At 45.9% G+C, this 20,028-nt stretch overlaps 1 protein-coding gene across 2 annotated transcripts in view; it reads left to right on the top strand.

The window, feature by feature from the left end:
• Dok5 (docking protein 5) overlaps positions 1-16,203 on the top strand; it is a 145,804-nt gene extending 129,601 nt beyond the window's left edge. For both annotated transcript variants that reach the window (XM_078051890.1, XM_005325198.5), the window contains 2 exons: positions 9,477-9,597; positions 15,477-16,203. In XM_078051890.1, coding sequence (XP_077908016.1) covers positions 9,477-9,597; positions 15,477-15,541 — 186 coding nt within the window. In that variant the 3' untranslated portion in view covers positions 15,542-16,203. The remainder of the gene's footprint in view (positions 1-9,476; positions 9,598-15,476) is intronic.
• Positions 16,204-20,028: the final 3,825 nt, after the last annotated feature.

The following is a 20,028-nucleotide window of genomic DNA, read 5'->3' as shown; positions in this document are numbered from 1 at the left end:
TGAGAGGAATTGCTTACTGCCACCCGGCAGAGTGATTAGCATTTTAAGCAGTTTGTATTAACTAAATGAACCTGCTTCATCAAGCAGAAAGAGCCCCAAAGAATGCAGCCAATGTGTTCATCTCAATAAATTAGGACCAGCACCCAAGGGCAACCTGCATTAGTGAGACCCTTGTGGGGGTGAAGGATAAACCTTAGAGACACAGACTTGTCCAGCTTGGTAAAGAGACTGTACACTACACAAATTCATGCTTGATTTTTCAAGTCTTCTTAAGAAAATTCATTGTGCAAGACTTTTGTTCACTGGGTCTGGATTTCGTAGAAACAGACCTACCACTAAACAGACCTACCACTTTAAGATTCAGCTCAAAACATATATTTATTATTCATGAGATATTCGGAATACTTCTTTCAAGTTAGACTTGAAATTATGTTTGGTTTCTTTGAGAACTGTTTTTTTAGTCTCCTTTTAACTTCTGGTTTTCATTTTCTAGCGTCATTTGCAGAAGAGCAAAGGGGTGCAGCTGGAGTGGAGGGGGGGCCAGTAGCACCACAAAGTCCAGAGCGAGAAGAGGCGTCCTCCTGGCAGGACCCAACCCTGGCGGGGTGGCCCCCTTACCTTTTCCTCCCCCAAGTGCCTTATCCGAGGTCACAGAATTCCTGGAGTTAGTGAATGGCGTAGGGTGTAACTTATTTTGAGATGTGTTGATTTCAGTTTGCACGTGGTCTAAAGTCAAAGAGTGCTGGGGAGGGGGCAGGATAAGTCTCCCACGCTCTAGCAGCCCAGATCCGACGTCCTGAGGGCCAGCACTTGGCTGGATTCTTTGGTATCCTTCCAAAATATGGACAACATAATAAATATGAAACATATCTCTTTATTAAAAATTAATTCAGTCTACAAATGTGATTGCAGTGGTCCCCCCTTTACCTTTGGGGGATGCCTTCCAAACCCTGGTGGGTGGGTGCCTGAATCCATGGCTAGTGACTAGCCCTGTATGCACTGTTTCGCTTATTCACATGTTGCTAACGTCACGTTCAATTTACAAATTGGCAGAGCAAGAGAGTAAAAGCTAATACTAAAACAAAAGAATTATAATAATATGTTGTAGTAAGAATTATTTAAAACACATGGATTCTTTATTTCTGGGCCCATTTTGTGTTTTTGGTCTGTGGAAACCTGACAACAGAGGAAGCGAAATCGTGGGCAGGAGGCTGCTTTATGGCACCGGCTTGTGTCTAGGAGGCAGGAGTACTGCAGAGAGCAGGGAAGAGTTCTGTCCTCCAAGGAGTGCACACACTGTTCCAGGGGAGATGGACAATAAGCAATCAAAAGTCAATAATCAACATATAAATATTCATCAAGAGTTAATGAGCACTCTGAAGAGGATGACAAGTGTAAGCAAGAGAAAGTGACCAGAGCTGTCACCTGGTAAAGTAGAACTCAGGTAGAGATCTGAGGAAAGGGAGCAGGGAGCCTTTGAATTGTCTGAGGGCCAAGTGTGTTAGGCAGAGGGGAGTGAGTGCAAAGGCCCTGAGGCAGCTGCACACTCTCAGTGACCCACCTCCTCCAGCAGCCACACCCTACCCATCTGCAGTTACTGTCCAGTTAATTCATTCAAGTGGATTAATGCACTGATCAGCTTAAGGTTCTCCCAACCCAATCACTTCCTCTCTAAGCCTTCTTGCACTGTCTCATACTTGAGCTTTTGGGGTACACCTCACATCTAAACCTTAGCAATTCTCAAAGTATTACCCTTTTTCTTTCAAATGACTACAGATTGCACAATTATGTGAAGGTAAGACTTCTTTGTTTAACAATAAAAAATGAAATTGCCAACTTATCTACTTTTTTGATAGAGCAACGTTTAAATGTAATTTTTGAGTCAATGGAAAAGTCCCTTTGATATGCAAATTAAAATTAAAATTTAAAAACTCATTTAAAAACCAGTCATTGGAATAGTTGTAGATAGAGTGGGTCCCCAAATGAAAATTGTGGTCAGCAGAAAAAAAATGCTCTAAAGGAGATTGGGTCAGGATTTAAATCTACTATCTCCTATGGTAAATAAAAAAAAAAAAAAAGATTAGGAAGTGGAGCAAAGAAAGGGTGGTACAGCCCAAGGACAGATTGAGGTGGGGGTGTTGAAATGACATTGTGGAGACGGTGGTGTTTAGCAGTGTAGCATGTGTTCATAACATAGAAAGAAGACAGTGCAACTATATGCTCAGGCATCACACATGCACATTTAAAAAAGACAAAGAAAACAGGCTAACATAATAAAGGTGCTTTTTTATTATCTTTGTTGGTGGGAGATACTGGATACAGGATTGATTTAAAGTCTACCTTAGATACTTTTTTATATTACCTGAACGTAAAAAAATAAGAATACTAAAAAAAGAACACAAGTTATTACAAGTCTAATTAAATCCATAATAAGTATTGCAAAAACATGGGCCCCTCTGCTCTCTCTGGTGCCTAGCAAAATATGTCCAGATCCAAAGCCTGAGCTGTCTTTGAGAGAGCAGCCTCAATGCAGGGCCCCCTAGGGCTGAGGGCTCCTTAGCTCCCTCCTGCTCCTCCTCTTGGTGCCTGTAGTATGGCTCAGCTTGCTGTTTGTCATTGAAGGCCCAGGTGGTTAATATGTTCTCCACGCTTATTTACTTCCTTGAGCTCATATGTGGCTTTCTTGTAGCCATTGCCTGAAAACTTTTTAAGGCTTCTGCCCTCAAGCCAGAAACACAGTCTGGTATCAAACATTTCAGTTTTAAAATAAATATGAATGTTCATATGATGACCTTGTTCAGAAACCCTTGCTAAAGAGAGTCTCACTATTTGGGGCTAATTATAAATGTTGCTCACCTTCATAGAACCCCACAGTGAATCACATGTGGTCCAAGTATTAGCTGCCAAGTAGTAACTCTTTTTCTCTGGCTTTACTGACAAGCTATTCAGGACGGAGGACGGTTGCCTAGCTAGCCTAGGGTCGTGCTGTTTTTTCCTGGCAGATTCTGGGCATTCACACAGATTGTCTGGTTTGCAAGGCTGGCCTCTTACTATGATGGGAAACTTTTCCTAGAATGGTTGGTCCAAAGGTGTTTGGACTTCCAAGTGTAGTCCCTTGGTAGTGAAGATCAGAGCTATCTGGGGATTCATCAGAAATCCAAATTCTTGGGTTCCCTCTGCAGAAACTCCAGGGGCAAAGCCAGGAATCTGCATTTTAACAATCCTTCCTGGATTGTTAGACAATACTTCTGCAGGCTAAAGGAAGATCCAGGATGCAGAGAGCATGGGGGGATTATGTTTACAGACACCGTTTTTGCAGGAGAGCAGATCAGCAGAAGTTTTATGAAGAACTGTTGAGGATGCAGCCTGGAAAATACTGGAATGTGGTGGCCGAGGGGACTGCTGAGCTTTGAGCAAAAGGACAGAAAGCTATGGAGACACAAGTCTCATCTGGAATTCTTTCTTGGACTGGGTTATCCTTTCTGGCTCAGCTTTGCCCACGGTTTGTGTTTAAAATAGCCATAGACATTTGTTGGTTATAAATATATCCTTTTTTGGTGGGGAGGGGTTACAGGGGATTGAAATCTGGGGCACTCTACCACTGAGCCACATCCATAGTCCTATTTTTTAATTTTATTTAGAGAGAGGGTCTACTGAGGGTTTAGCAACTCCCTTTTGCTGATGTTGGCTTTAAACTTGGGATCCTCCCGCCTCCGCCTCCGAGCGGCTGGGATTACAGGCGTGTGCCACTGTGCCTGGCTGTCAATATCTTCTTTTTTTAAAAAAAATATTTTAATTGGAGATGGACACAATACATTTAGTTTATTTTTATATGATGTTGAGGATCAAACCTAGCGCTTAACATGTGCCAGGCAGTGTTCTACCACTGAGCCACAACCCCACACCACCCCAACCCTCAGTCTATTCTTAAACTGAGGAAATTGTCAGGATTGGAGGAGCATTTGAAGTTTCAGGGGTTGAGAAGATTATCCAGGAGTGGATGTGGCTGAATCTGACTGTCACAGCCGTGTCTCGGTGAAGTCCCATCAGGGCCCAGATTGAGAGGATGGAAGATGGTTTGCATGTTCCAGAAGCCCCTCTTGAGTTACTTTCAGGAGCAGCCCAGGGAGGTGGGTGGGTCTGAGCAGGGTGGAATTGGGTCCTAAAGTCCTGATCTGCTGAATGGGCCCAGGCAGTGTCACCAACACAGTGTACGGACTGGAAGCATCAGTCCATCACAGACTGCCAGGCTGTCCACATTTGCCCACCACAGTGCTCTGTGCTAAGGCAGCTGGGTTGCAGAGAGGGACACTGTGGCGAGGATGGTCTGCAGCTCTGCACTTCTGAAAGAGGTGCACAGCACCCAGGCAGTGACAGCCAAACTGCATGAAGACAGAGGCTGTAGTGTGGCCTGCTGCTGGGGGGACAGCTGTTCCTTCCCCATTGGAAACCATCACAGTGGTCTGGTCACTAGAATTTTCTCTCCCAGCAAGGTGCCTGTGATGTTTTCATTATGAGGACAGGCCCTGGACATTCGCCCTCTTCACTGTGAGTGTTGAGAAGTTTTTAAAAGGTTCTGACTGCTGTCGACAATGATGACAAATACCATGCTTCAGCCATTGTCACACAGGTCTTCGTTGAAATGTCACTTCCTCTGAGACTGCCTGACAGGAAGTATACCTGCTAGTTCACTGTATAGTGCTTTTCAAACAATGTATGTCACGCATACTATCTGATTTTTCTATCTTGGGTGACAGCTTCACTGAGATATAAACATGCCATATGTACCCTGCTATGCACATGGACCCTTTGAGGCTGCAAATTTAATAGTTTTAATATATTGGGTTTTGTGAAGCCATTGACACTGTCTATTCCAGGACGTTTTCATCGTCACCTTTAGCTGTTAGCTCCTAGACCCAGGCCACCCCCAATCTGCTTTCTTTCCCTAGAGATTGGTCTGTTCCAGACAAATCTTGCAAGAAGAATAATTCAATATGCGGTCTTTGTGACAGGCTTCTTTCACATGATGCAATTATTTTAGGATCACACAGGTAGTGTGTATCAAATTCCTTTTTTTATAACAGTCTAATAATTTTTCTAAATTTGTTTTCAGTGTTATTGTCTGTCTCTTAGTTTTATAAGGAAAGAGACTTATAGTACCACAGAGCTGACGTGGAGCAGCATTGAAATTGTGACAGGGGTCTCCTGGTCCATGGTCTCTTCTCTCTCCCGGCAGCATGGTGCTACCCAGTTGGTAGCCCAGATTGATTGGCAGCACCAGGACTCAGGCTGGGCTAGGAAGAGACCTACAGGCATCCCGTCTGTGTAGGGGAAGGCTCACTCTTGAAGGACAAGGGGCACTTGTTTGATTTCATGAAGCCTGTCTCTCCTCCCTGGTGGCATCTTGAGCTCATGCTGCTGATGGCACAGCTGAGCATGTAGAACTGAACTCTCCTGCTACTGGTCTGTCCTAAACAATTATACTTGCACACAAGCAGATCTTTCCCCAAGCGCTTCAGCTCACACTTGAATGACAAAGCAGAGCAAGGTGAAGTCCTTACTCTGTCTTGCACAGCCAGTCACAGACAACCATGCTGATTTAACCTGGACCTGAAGTTTCTGCATGAATTCAGCGTTGGGCTAAGAAGACATGGCATTTGTTGGATTGAGAACAGTTTCCTGCTACTTGGTTGGGCAAAGGCTGGGTTTCTGCATTCTTTCATACATCCACCACACATTCATTTAGCCTCTGAAGGCCGGGGTCAGTGCAGAGCCCCAAAGATAAAAGCTGTTGTTCTCAGCTCTCCTAGAGTTCCGGGTCTGCAGAAGGAGATGGGCTAGTTTAGTAGCTGTTGCACAATGGAGAAATGATTGGAATAAGCACAGGGCTCTGAGGTAGCTGCTGGGAGCACCTGATCCCCTTGAGGGAGGAGGAGGAGGAGTCTGAGGGAACTATCTAGGGAGGTGATTGGCGAGTCTTGGCAGGAGGTGAGAAGGGGAGGGTGCTCTCAGGCTTCAGAGCCAAAGTGGCCCTTGGAGGTGGGAGCAGCTGAATGGGGTGTTAAAGGCCAGGGGAGGCACGGGAGTGGAGGGGCTGCCGGATCTGGGCTGTCTGACCGGAGATACTTGGTTTGTTGGCTGATTAACTCAAGAGACTGGCCTGTTTGCGCCCCAAATTCTAACAACTCCAGTGTTTCATGAAACTGTTCGGTTGACTTTCAGAGGAAAGAAAATGGATGGTTTATGATTTTTATCATTTTTTTTTAAAAAAAATACATTTTGAGGGCATGTGTTTGCTGGAATATGCAGGGCCAGAGTGTGGGGCAGTTGTCGTCTATAGTTTGTTCCAGTACAGCACCGAGTCTGTACCTGCATGGAGCTTAGAGCACTTGACGCATTGGGGAAAGATGTGCTGTAATAGTGAAGATGTGCTGATTCGTCGGGATCTTTTCCTGGGCAAGGGAAGCCCAGATTAACATCTGTGCCATTGTCACCTTAATCTGGACAGGGAAATGCCCTTCATCAACTGCCTCCTGGGCAGGGCCTTTCCAGTGGCAGCTGTCGAAGATGAGAGACTAGCAGAGCATGCTCCACGGCCTGCACCATCTAGCCCACGTGCCCACAGTCCAAAGCACCCACCTTTTCAGACGAGGCCTCCCTCCTCCTCCACCACCCAGGCCTCCTTCAGCCAGAATTTTCAACCAACATCCCCTGCAGCCTCCCTGGGCTGTCCAAGCTATGCTCCAGAGGAACAGTGACTCTGGCTGGAAATGATCTCACATTTTGAGTGGCCTTCCCATAGCCTGACTTCCCCTACAGTTATGTGGATGAGAGATGTTTCAGGAATGTCATTGTCACATAATGGCATAGAAACCCCTATATTTTTATGGTTGAGGGTAATTTTTATTATTTTTTAATTATGAAAGTATTATGCCTATTGTTTAAAAAAAAAAAAGCCAAACTATTTGAAAGGGTGTGTGTGGTTTTTTTTCTAAAGGAGAAGGTCATGGTTCTTTCTAGATACTCCAGGTTGCCCTGTGTTGACTCTTCCTCAAACGGGTGCTGGCTCGGTTTTTCACCCGTGATGACCATGAGTGCCGTTCATTCCCTCTTCGATAGTTTGAGTGACGTGAGCATTCAGGAACACGGGGAACTTCCCTGCTAGACTGTCACCAAGTGACACCCTGAGCCTTCCCAGGCTTAGAGAATTGTTCAGAGATATTTGCAGTGTTGGAAGGGAAGGCTTTTCTTGTCATTTTTCTTTTAAGGGACAATTAGAATGCTCCTTTTATAAAATTAGATATTCTTTGAAAAGGTTGAGGGGGAACCAGGGAGTCAGGCTTTGCACTGTTCTCTATAAAACATGGTGTGGGTGCCATCTCATTCTTGCTCTTAAGGAGGGCTTCTAAAAATACAGTCCCATCATGCAGGGACACCTAAATGGTTTTGCAGTAAGATGTGAATAATTTGAAGTGACTGCTATTCCCCAAGTGTTAGCCTTATATTAGGAATGTTATTACATTAAATTTAATCTTTTTATATTTAAGAAATCAAATAGAATCTCTAAATTCAGGCTCCCTACCATATTTCTTAAAATCCATGTAAATGAGATGGAACATTACCAGATGTCACCAGAAAAACTGTTGCTTCTTTTCTCGGAGATTTTTACATATTCAGAAGGAGCTGCTGAACTTTTCTACTCACTCAGTACTTAGCTTTTGTGCCTTTTAATTTAAGAGTGCATATTTAGGAAAGGGTATCCCGTGAGACCAAGTGTGTTGCAGTTCTACTTAGGGACACATTTTGGTAATTGATATTAAGGTGGGACCAGGAATATTGTCCAGAAAACCTACTATATGCAACATGTAGCAACAAAATAATCTTTTAAGTGACAATTATTATCTTTATTCAAGTTTTATTTCCTTGACCCCGTGCCAATCTCCAGGACATGAGCCTCGGTCATCCTGGCTTTACAGGGTGGACATAACCCTCCAATGCCGAAAACAGGTAGAAGGGGACACTTTTCTTTGAAAACAGAACCTTAAATGGGCATTTCTTGCTGTTGTGTCTCCTTTTCTTTCTCCTGTGCCTGTCTGTGCTCAGCGAGGTGAAGCAGATGCACTGTACCAGCTCTCCTACACCCCCTGGGCAGGTGTTTAGTGCCACTGCCCTTCACAGGAGCAGCTGCAATGGCATTGATCAGGTGTGATGGTTGGTCTGTGCTCATCGTGCTTCCTTCATGGGGAAAAATGTATGTGTTTCTCCTCAGTATAAATCTTATGTCTCCAGGTAAAACAGTTGCTAACCATCATTGTAGACTGGCAATTCCCCAGGTCTTGACTGAGGGGCACTTAGGTTACCTCTAGTTGCCACTGATTGAAAACCATGCCTCAGTGAACATCCCACACAAACCTGTGTGTCTGGGTGGGATTTTTTTTTTTTTTTTTTTAAGACTGGGTGCATCCAGGAAATCAAACTTTGTGAACTTCCTGTTCAGTGGCATGATTGACTGTGTCATGGCTTGTCTAGGACTGGGGATCTGGGAAGAGAGGACCCGAGGCTACTTCCTGTCCCATGCCCATTCTTCTCGCATGCCTGTCCCCATGACTGACCCTTTTTTACCTATACCACTAGGCCACCTTCTCTCAGACAGATCCCTTCCTGTGTGGTCACCTCCCCTGATGTGGTGTGGCCACTGGCTACTCCTGGAAGTCCAGAGGCTTGTGCCATCCTCTCTTTTCTTCCCTTGGTGTCTGAACAGTGACCAGCAGAGACAAGGAACCTGGTCAAGCGTGCAGGGTTTCTTCCTGATGCTAGAGGTTGGGCAGCCAGGTCAAGGCAGACTGGACCCAAAGGGAGGAAGGGCCACGTGGTGGGCAGTCTGGGTTAGCCTCTGGCTCCGTGGACCCTGGTCTCCCTGGAGGGTGTGGCTGTTTCCCGAGTGATTTTCACTCACTCACTTTCTCCCATCATTGTTCCTACACAGGATCCGCTCGGGCCCTTTCCTACCCGTCAACAATCCCATTCAGCACGTATTTTTGGCTCACCCACAGTGGGCCAGGAAACTTCCTCCACCCTCCTCAGGAGGGAACAGAGGACAAAATGGACATAAACCATTGGCACCCCTCTGCTGAGTGTCTTCCTCCTAAGAGTTCTCATTAATGCCTTGGGGGATTCGGTCTTGCTTGCCTGACACCCATCACTGGCCTGGTCCTGGCACTGTGGCCAGCGCAGCCCACCAAGATGAAGCTGAATTTGAGGAAAGGTCCCCAGCAGAGTATCCCTGTTGCCAGCAGGTGAAGGGCGGGTGCATCTGGGCAAGCAAGGACATAGCTGTCCACCACGGCCAGGGAAGCCCCCAGACCCACCCAGGGGCTGGCTCCGCGGCCCACCGGCTCCTGGCTCTCCTGCTTCCTCCCGTGGTCACTCTTTTCGCCTCGGCGCTGCTGACACACCGCTCTCTCCTCTGCCCACAGCTCCAGGTGAAGATGAGCGAGCGGGCCTCCTCTCTGAGCACCATGGTGCCCCTGCCGCGCAGCGCCTACTGGCAGCACATCACGCGGCAGCGCAGCACGGGCCAGCTCTACCGCCTGCAGGGTAAGTGGGGCGACGTGGGCGGGCAGGCGGCAGCTTGTGGGGGGCCCAGCTCGGCACCCCTGGCGAGCCACGCTGGGAGGCCCCTTGGGGACACCACCCATCGGGGCCTGGAGACGGGGATGGGGGGACTTCGTCTTTCCAGAAGCCTGGTCCGAGGTAGCTGCATTTCTGACTCCTGGGCCCTTAGCCTCAGAGATCCTAGATCTCAAGTTGTGGGGTGTGGCTGAGCAGTCCTCCTTTTGAACCCATCCCACAGAGCCCGGGCAAGGTGGCGGGGCTAGGCTTTGAGAAATAAGACTGATGAGGGACAGCATTAGCATTGGTCAGGAACTTACTAGAAATGCCAACTGTCGGTGCCCCCAGACCTGCTGAGTCAGGAGCTCTGAGCCCGGGCCCAGCCAGCTCTGCTTGAGCAAGCCCTCTAGGTGCTTCTCCTGAGTGCTGCAGACCCCTGGACCAAGTCAGGGAGGGAGCCATAGCTGCATGACTGGAGCAAATCCTAATGAGCTGTCTCCCAGAAAAGTGGCCTCTGAAGCCGGGTACAGACTCGTGCATTGGGAGGACAACAGAACAGTTAAACATTCTATTTAAGCTTTTCCTTATCCTTCTAATTGTGATTTTTTTATTATACTTTATAGTAAAAAGAACACTAAAAACTGGACAGCTTTTCCTCCCCCTGCCCTGTTAACTCTTCCTCATCTCCAGTCTTGCTGCCAGTGCCCCTCTACTATCACTACTGTGCAAACTCTGACTCTGATTATGGGCATCCTGAGATGGAGGTGATGCCCTCATCACAGTTTGCATTTCATGTTCCATCAAGTGATCACTTGACTTATGCACAGACACCCAGGAGGGCAGGAGAGTGGGTCTGGTTTTATCCTTGCCATCATATTCCCTGGGCTTTGCATGAACCAGCCATCCCCTTCCCACCCCCATAGTGTTTGCTGAAAGATGCTGTAATGTGAAGGAGGCAAAGAGGATATCTACATTTCTGACTTTAAAAGACTCCACACTCCAGTTACTAGCAGGAGCATGTGTGTAGAGGTGCAGAAGTTGATCCTGAGTGGCTCAGTGATGGCGAATTGATATGTAAATGACAAATAGGACCAATCTACAGAGAGGGATTTGGTCCAATTATGGCAACTTCAGAAGGTTTTGCAAGATTCAATTTACATCATCATAATTTTTTCATATACATACCACTGAGACTATTACTTAAATTTTATTGTCTCTTCTATTTAAATATATTTACATATTTTTTAAAAGTGTACTTTACACTGTTATTACCACTGGTTATGCTTTTCTAATAGGCAGTAAGATAAATAATAAATATTGACGTTTTAAGAGCTGTTCACAACCTATCTTAAATTATCCTGTTGGTCAAAGGGTGGTCAGTCACTTACGTGACAAGTAAATGAGAAAGTTGGTGTATGTTTGTATCTGTACCACCTCCCTTCCTTTTTCTCTCCTTCTCTGCCTTTCCCCTTAAGAAATTAAATCAGGAGACATTAATGATGGTGGCCCTGTGTGTATCATGATGAAGACATAATTTTCTTATTTTGCTCATGTTTGTGGGTTTCAATTCCTGTGCCCAAGTCACCTACCCTTTTGGATTTCAAGCTGATGTTTCTTGGCAGCTGGAGGCCAATATTTAGAAATCATACAGACCGTTACAGGAGAATTTTTTTTGAGAAAAAAAAGTAATGTCCTCTTCAAATTTAGTCCTCGAGCGCCACCTGCTGGTCTGTTTATTACTCTGGTGGGGAGAGGTTCCAACCTGTGCCACATATATGAAGACATATTGAATTTGCCTTCCTTTTCTCTCCCATTCCACTTTACAGTTTTTAGATAAAAATTCTCTTCTGTGGTAGGCAGATACAAAAATCAATATATTAAGGACCTTTAGCATAGAAATTGGGAGAAATTTATGAGAGAACAGCATTCGGCCAATTTTTGTTGAATTCCTTGTCCACAGGATTCTTTTAGAAATGCATTAGGTAAAACAGGAGTAGTTTTCCAAATGTGCTCTGTTCAGGGCTGACCCTGGGAGGCAGCTCCCCTCCCACTCACCAAAGAAAAGTACTGTGGTCAAATTTTGGGGAGAAATGCTAAATGTTAAATTATCCTCTTGGAAATTCTGAATACAAAAAGGTCTTTTCAAGCCTCTGAGATATCCTGCAAGTAGACAATCTGTTTGATTTTGTTTAAACTGAAGCTCTACAAATTTATTTGAACACAAAGTCTATTTTCATCTTTTCTCCCCCCTTTTAATGTAAAGACATGTTAATATACTGCCTGTGAAGGGCTGAAATGCCAGACTCTCCTTTAGAAAGGCCAGCCCCAGATAGTGTCTCTTAAAAAGCTATTCTTTCTGAGGAGCCATTGTGCCTGGGGCTTCGGACAGGCACCTAAAACAGGTGATCTTATTTAGATCTCAAAACAGCTTCCTGGGAGAGTAATTGATTCTCACTACCAAGAAACTGAGAATCTGAAGGGCTAGCAATATGCCCGGGTTCACCTGTCTAGCAGGAGTTAAGGTTTAAGGTTTTCGCCTCTGTTCTTCAGTCCATCCACTCACCCACTTGCAGGGTAGAGGTTTAGTGGCATCTCCTTCATGCTGTGTACTGTGCTAGATGGCACATGTGGGCCGGGCTGCTAGCCAGGTGCATTGCTCCTCTCCTGAGCCTTCTAATCAAAGGAGAGTCACAGGCAACTTAAGCCAGCATTCAGTTTCTGAGATGATACATGTAATAGTGATAAAGGAAAAAAAAATATGCTCTTTATAGAGAGCATTTATAGAAAGGGAATCCAAGTTGTTGGTTTGGGGGAGACAATGACAAGGCTTTCGTTGGGTAGCTATTGAAAGCCCAGCACTTATGCCAAGACCTTACATGTAAAAGAGACAGCCAGGGAAGAGCCTTCTCCGTGGAGAGAATAGCAAGTGCGGAAATGAACTGGGGAGTGTTCAAAAAGCAGAGGAGAAACAGTGTGGCGGGTGCCTCAAGGGCGTGAGGAGACAGCTGGGGTGATGGCTGCTTGTGCGGAGAGGGGAAGCTCAGGAGGGTCCTGAGCATGGCTCTGTCAGCTTTACTTCCTAAGGTAAGGGATGGACAGAGAACAAGAGGATGCAGGAGAGCAGCCTGAGGCCACTGCACACAGGCAGGGAGTATCCAGCTGTAGCGCAGGGCTCCTTTCCCACACCCTCACCACCTTCTCCCCCTCACCACCTGGAATCATTTCCCTTAGGCCACGACGCTCCAGTGCCCCTGTAACTTCGGAACCCTTCCTCCGCAGTTGTCTTGGGAGACAGCATCACCTGTTTCAAAACGAAACCAAGAAGAAATAGGCATCTCTGTCATGTGTCAGATAGGAAATCAAAGAGCGGCGCCACATGTGTGTCTCTCCAGCAGCATCTTTCACGTGGCCGTATTTGCTTCTCTGGCATCGGCAAGGCACGACTGTCCTCTCCATTTCAGTGAATGAAGAGACGCAGACCTGTGGAGGTCAAGTACTCGCTCAAGTTCATGAGGCTCATGGGTCGAAAGTTGGCATGGTGTTCCTAGTCCAGGGCTGTTTTTCATGGCATGATCTTACTTGTGGGAGAAAATTCTGCCTGGATTGGAAGTCATGCGCCCTGGGATCTCAATATCTCCAAAGCATTGGGTCCAGCCCACTTACATATTTATTTTGATGACGATAGATTTTTGGAGCAAGTGGCTGCTTTTCAGAAGTTAGTGCAGTTTTATGAATATGAATTTGAACACTCTCACGCATGTCATACATACAGCAGTTAAGAGAGAAACAGTAGGATAGGACCTGAGCCATGGGAAAGGGCGGCAGTAAGCCAAGCTGTCAGAGGCACATGCAAGACAAGACAGAGAGTGGCATGGGGCAGGAGGGGGAGGCAGGCCCCTGGTGCTGCTGGCGAGGGCACAGGCTGCAGTCTGCAGCCCCCTGTAGTCGGTCCTGTTCTCTCTGGGTAGAATGCAGGGCCAGTATTGCCTTCCAGTTTTCTAAGACAACCTGGAAATTGTCACCTTCATGGGGGGGGGGGGTCTGCAGTCATTTAAATATTGGCAGCAGTTTCACTGTTGTGGGAGTCTGGGTCTGTGGAGGCTGGAGAAGGCCTGGGCCAGATGTGGCCTTCAGGCCAGTACCAGCTTGTGACCCTGTGTGACCTGCCAGTGTGGGCAGGGGAGGAGAGTCCACTAGTTCATCTTCTGTCCTTAAACTAATCACAGCTTTCACACCAAGCCAGGAAGATTGTTAGCCATTATGCTGGAAGCTGTTAAGTGTTTTCCTTTTGACTTGCCCCCAAGTGGATGCTGCTGTCACTCTCTCCACTAAAGGTGCAGCCAAGGGCTTTGCACTTGACCCAAGATGTGAATTTGGCACTGACACTGTTTGCTGGTGGCTCCCCCAGGACATTATCAAACTGGAATAGTTCACACCTGCTTGTTGACTTCTAGTACTCTCTCCCATTAATATAGTGTGTGTGTGTGTGTGTGTGTGTGTGTGTGTGTGTGTGTGTGTGTTCGTTCTGGAAAGAGAATACAATGTGTTCCAGATAGCAGTAAGTTCTGGTCACGTGGGGTGCTGTGAGGTGGGTCACTGTTAATGGGCACAGTAATTCTACGTCGTTTGCTCTTGGTTCAGATTTGAGGCCTGCTCGTATCTGAACCTGTGGTTTCCTTTGTGTCTCCCTTTGTTTTGCTGTTGTGCTCAGAGTCACTTAAGTAGGGCTTTAAAGCTCATGAAGCCCCTTGTGGTTTCTTTGATCCTGGTAGTACTGTCTGTAGAACAAAGCAGATGTTCCTCCTCATTCTAGAGAAGTGGAAAATGAGTCAGAGGTCCTGTCTTTCCCTGCCTACCTCATGCTTCTGGTGGGAAGATTGGAGCATGCCCATACTGAGTTCTGACAGCAGTCAGGGCTGTTTGTGATAACATAAAATAGCAATGGAGGACTTGAGGGCCACAGGCCACCATCAACCTGCTTGCTTGGTTCAGTGCTTAAACAACACTGCTTTGAGCGTGTAGATGGGCAGACGAGCTGCCTTGGCGCCAGCCCTGCAGCACTTTGCCCTGTGCTTGCTGGCTGCCTGCTTTGGTTATCACACACCACGGCAGATTTTGCTGCTTGAGAGCTCCCTCTAGCAGCCTGAATTCCTCTGGTTCTGGCAACCCCCTGCCAGCAGGTGGCAGGAGAGCATCTTGGTTTAGAACATCAGGGGCTACTGTCTGCAGGGATTGGCAAACCAGGCCTGTGGTCCCATCCTGCCCACTGTTTTCCTCAATAAAGTTTTATTGAGACATGTCTGCTCATTCACCGCATATCAACAACGGCTGACTTTGTGCCACAGGCATCTGGACCTTTATAGAAAATGTTTGGCAACTGCTGTATTATGTCACACAGGAGCTGATTTTTTCTTGATTTTCTTGGCTTTGCTTGGTTTGGGATCTATACTTGAAATAAAAAAGGATAAATAGATTTTAAGACATCTCCTTTATATTTATAAGGAGGTATAAGCAAAAGTTTAAGCAAAATATTCTTATTTTTGCTTGGGTTTCCATGCAAATGTTTCCATAGTCCTGTGTTTGTCTTTTACCCCCACTGAACATCCTGGGTGTAGGGTTTGATATAGATGAAAAAGAGGAAGTTGACTTCTGATGGATGGAACACAACCTGATGCACAGGCTACATGCAAATATATGCTAATCATACAGTCTCATGACTCATTTGCATATCACAAGTGGCCCTAGGAAAGAATCCCATGTCATGAGGATGTTACTTATTTATATTAGAAGTAGAAACTTGTTACTCATTTGTCCCTGGACTTTCTTGAAATCTAATTGTTGCTTTTCAATTCTTTTTGGAAAAGATGTCTCCAGCCCTCTGAAGCTTCACCGGACAGAGACTTTTCCTGCCTACCGGTCTGAGCACTGACGGTAGCTGCCAAGAATTGTTAGCACACTTATGATGAGTGAGCCACAGATCCACGCAGGAGGCCACAGAATGGCGGCAAGGGAAGTCACAAGGAAGGAAAGAAGCCTGGTGTCCTGGCTCATTGTGTGGTCACGGGAAACTCTGCAATACAATACATTTTTTTTTCCTTTTCCTTTTCCTTTATAAAAAAGTCTTAGCCTGATTGAAACATGCTCTATAGATACCGACTTCCCCCTTCTTTACAGCTGGATGGAAAGAAGTCAATGCCACAAAGTGACTTTCTATCGTAGACACCCACCGTGTCCCTTGCTCTTCTCTGCCTCTGTCTTTTTGTGGATTTGTGTGATTTTCCTTCTGTTTCAATTGTATGACAGTCAGTATCGACAATAAAATGGCTCTTAATTATTTGATATTTGTTTACACCCTATACCTCAGTTACTGATACTGTGGTTAACTACTGGAATCATATTTGATTGTATTGCCCATTAGTCAAATCAGTGTTTGGACTCACCCTCCACCTGCTATGTTCAGAACTAGACTTCCAAGAACCCCTTTATTATTGTTTACAAGGTACAGTTTCTCTCCTTTCATCACCCTTTTTAAAGCCTTTATTTTGTTGGAGTACCTTCATAAAACATTTTAAAATAAAAGATCATTCTTCACCCCTATGGTCTTTGGATTCTGGCAACACAATTTTCTCTGTATCCTCAGCATTTCCCATGCATCTGTGAAACAAAACAAAACAAAACAAAATAACAAAACAAAAACAATAAAAAACTTTCCTTATGGGCTGTGAGCACACCTCTGCATTGCCCTTGACATAAATTCAACCATTTATGCCTTTGTCTACTTACTCAACTAAGCTGCTCTGTGCTGAGCATCTGCAGGAGTTCAGGGGTGCAGAGACACAAAGACCAGGGTCCTGGGCCAAGGACCTTGATCCCAGAGGAGTATGCCAAGGAGAAAAAGTGGCAATTACAATACACACTGACATCTGCTCAATGGGCCCCGTGGCAATGACTTCAACAGAGAAAGTCATTCTGTCCTCCACACTTTATCCTGAGGAGGGGCCAGGTAGAATTGAGTCTGTGAGCACCTGAGGTTACATTCCTTGGAAGCTACATGAGCAAGCCGGGGAGCTGTGCATCTCATTGCTGCCCTGTTTCAGGTGCGTAGCCAGCTAAAATACAAGGTGCCCGATTACATATGAAATTAGCATAAATGGTGCATATGGTTTATGGTATTCATGTGTCCCCACTAGTACACGGGATGGGATTATATTCTTTAAACTTACTTGCCTGATCTGTGTTTTTCTTTCTCAAGCCTGGCAACCCTAACCCTCAGCGTTAGAACTGTGTCTTGACACATAGTTTGTGATTGACGAATAAATGTAGAATGAGTGATTGAGGAATAAACTCATACCCTTGGGTAGAAACCATTCTTCATTGGAGGCAGATTCATATGGGTTGAATACTTTCCTCATGCCTGGCACTGGGCTAGGCCCTTCCACAAGTATTATTTTCAACAGAAGACAATTTCCTATAGTCTTAGGGAAGCTTTCTTGTGCTAAGCCCCAAGAAGGAGCCATAAAAAGGTTTGCAGTGATTGTGTTCCTTCCAGAAAGTGCATCATTTCCTGAAATGGAGTCAACAGTATCGGTTAGATCCCAGTAGATTTGGCCCTGCTAAATTCCAAGTTTTCTGAGCTCAAGGATCTGGATGTCTAGGATCTGAGTTAGCTGGGATTCCAAGGACATGGCTGCTTAGGATGTTGTTCTCAGGAGTTGGGAAATATTGGGGAAAGGAGGATTGGATTCAGCTAGCTGTTAATTAATGGATTAGGGCTGTATGCATGGTTCCTTGCCAGGGGCCTCACGGAATACCTTTGTGACTTCCCCCTGGGATCCCTTTACTTCCTTTCATATCATTTCTGTGTATTCTCCTCCTCCCAGGTGAATTCATTTTCATCTCTTAAAAATTGTTTGCCATGTGCGCTTGATAATTCCTTCACCGTTCATTTCTCTGTGTCTGTTGCTTCCTTTCTTTTTCTTTCTAAGACTGTCTCCTAAGACATTCTCTCTGATTCCCAGGGCCTTGGCAGCCAAAAGGGAGATTAAGTTGAAGCAGATAAAGGGAATGGAATTAAAGAAATAATTATAATTTTAATGAAGTCAAAATTGCTGAAGCAAGTCTCAGGCTAATGAGTGGGCAGAGAAATGTTGCTGAATGTAGTTAACTGCAAGTCAGGAGCTCTTTCTGGGTATTTAGGGGAAAAAAACACATCGAAAGAAGAGAGAGTTGTTAGGTTGTCTTAATTTTTTTTTAAATTTATCACTGAGCATAATTCTGAGTGTTTTAGTTGTATTTTCTTATTTCATTCCTGCAATGGCTCTATGAAGTAAGTATAGTTATTATCTTTGTTTTATGGAAGTGGAGACTGAGCAGCAAAAAGTCTAAAAGTCTTCATTCCTCCACCCAAGACCTTCTGCTTGTGGAGGGTGAGGCTCACTTTTGAATCTAGGTAGTAGGGTTCCTGAGCCCACTCTGCAACCTCCAAAAAGAGGCTGCCTTCAGGAAGAGCAGGCTCTTTCCACAGAGGGTCTGTGTCAATGTTTTGGTCTTTGTACATTGTAGGGTCTCCCCTGCCTTGGAGGCAAAAGCAACCACACAGGGTTCATAGGCAGGCAGGCATGGCTGCTCTGGTAAAGCTTTATCCACAAACGGAAGTGGCAGGCTTGATTCATGCAGACTGTCGGTGTCACCCGCTGCACTTGCCCTAGATAATAAGACCCCTTAATACCATCTTTGATAGGGTGTGGATCTCCAAGCAGAAACATGGGAAATTAAACACTTTAATATCTGTTCTTACGTTAGGGAAGTGGGGATGTGAAGTGGTTTTGATTTTTGACTTTCTGAATCTCTAACACAAGCAATGAGTGTGCAAGTGTCAGAAAGGGGCAGCTTTCCTTAGCTGCAGTGAACTTGCTCATGAGTTAAGCCAAATTCCAAGGCGCTTATGCCAGTGCTGCCAAGACCCTGGAGTCTGCTGAACTATGGGATCCTTCGTACACAGTGTTGATATTTCAATTATGTGTGGGGAATGTGGCATTGGGAATCATATTGGAGGGTGAAGTGGGAAATGGGAACTTTTATCTTCTCCTTTGCTTGCTTAGCCCAGTGATAGACTTTTTCCCCAGCTGAAGGCACAAGAATGCAGTCATTTTTTAGCTGGTGTCTACAGTAAGACCGTGTCTCTGAAATGTTTCACGTGCAGTACTCTTGCACACCACCCAGAATTGGTGTGCAGGTCGTCACTGCTAGGCCTCATCCCTAGGCTCAGAGGCTTCAGCTGATTGCTCAGGAAGCAGACAACTTAAAGGAACATACATTTCTAGAAAGGGACATTTTGCTATTTCTCTGTGGGACACTCTACGTTGCGGGGAGATACTATACCAACTTTTAGTCCCACTACACCTATGTCCATTTTTAGATTTCCATTATGGCAGCAAACTTGATAGCTCCCTTTGATATTGAGGTTTCAGGTTCTGTTGGTTAACTATTGAACGGAGGTGTGAAAGTTAAAAACCCCTGGCTGAAATCAACACACACACTTATGGATCAATCTACTGTGATTGGATTCAGCCAAGGCAGAAAGAACCCCGCCTGATAATCATTTGCCCAGTTCTGGGCTAAATGAGGTGCCATCGGCTCTGTTCTGCACTCTAAGCTAACAGTTCTTAAATATTGGCAAAAGACACTCCATAGATCTGAGGTGGAGCCCTCGAAGCTACATTCTTCAGTCAGCGTCTCCAGGTAATTCCAGCACAGGTGGTAAATGATGTAAAATCCCATTTTGGGAGCCCCGAGTTGACATGGGGAAATGGGGAGTGCCCGCAGGTTTGAGAAGCTTCCAATCAACAGGTGTTTCCACTCAGGACACCTGTGGGAAGCTGGAAAGAAGAGATGAGCTGGAGGACTGGATTTGAGGCTTCGAGGGGGAACTCGCAGGAGCCGTAGGAACACCCAGGTACAAAGCGACGTTGTGGGGGGGATGCACTCGGGAAGCGGAGGTGTAGCCTGAGCTCTGGAAGCGGCCTCCGTGGCTTCTCCAAGCCTCTGTGGTGGTTTGTGTGTTGCTATAACAACTAATAAGAAGACTCCTTTTGCCTTTCTTTGTTTCTCTGAGATGCGAAGGGCAAGGGCTGCCCAAACTGCTCTTTTTAATAGGAAAACCAGCCAGGAGCGGCCGGAGGGAGCAGAGTGCAGACTGCCAAGGACAGCAGAGTGGCGGAAGGGGGGCGGTGGGGGTGAGAGGGAGGCACTGGCCGCCCTGCAGACACCTAGGCCTGGAGCAGCCCCCATCCCACCTGCCCCCTTCCCCTCGGGGTCTTGCATCCTTAGCTCCAGGGCTTTCTTGCCTCTGGCTTTTGGTGGTTCAGTGCTCCCTCCTCTACAGAAGGCACACATGGCTTGGGTGTGTTATGAGAG

The sequence above is a fragment of the Ictidomys tridecemlineatus genome, chromosome 5, assembly GCF_052094955.1.
Source record: "Ictidomys tridecemlineatus isolate mIctTri1 chromosome 5, mIctTri1.hap1, whole genome shotgun sequence".
Lineage (NCBI taxonomy): Eukaryota > Metazoa > Chordata > Mammalia > Rodentia > Sciuridae > Ictidomys > Ictidomys tridecemlineatus.
The sequence above is the reverse complement of the archived record's forward strand: the minus strand, read 5'-3'. Positions and strand labels throughout refer to the sequence as shown.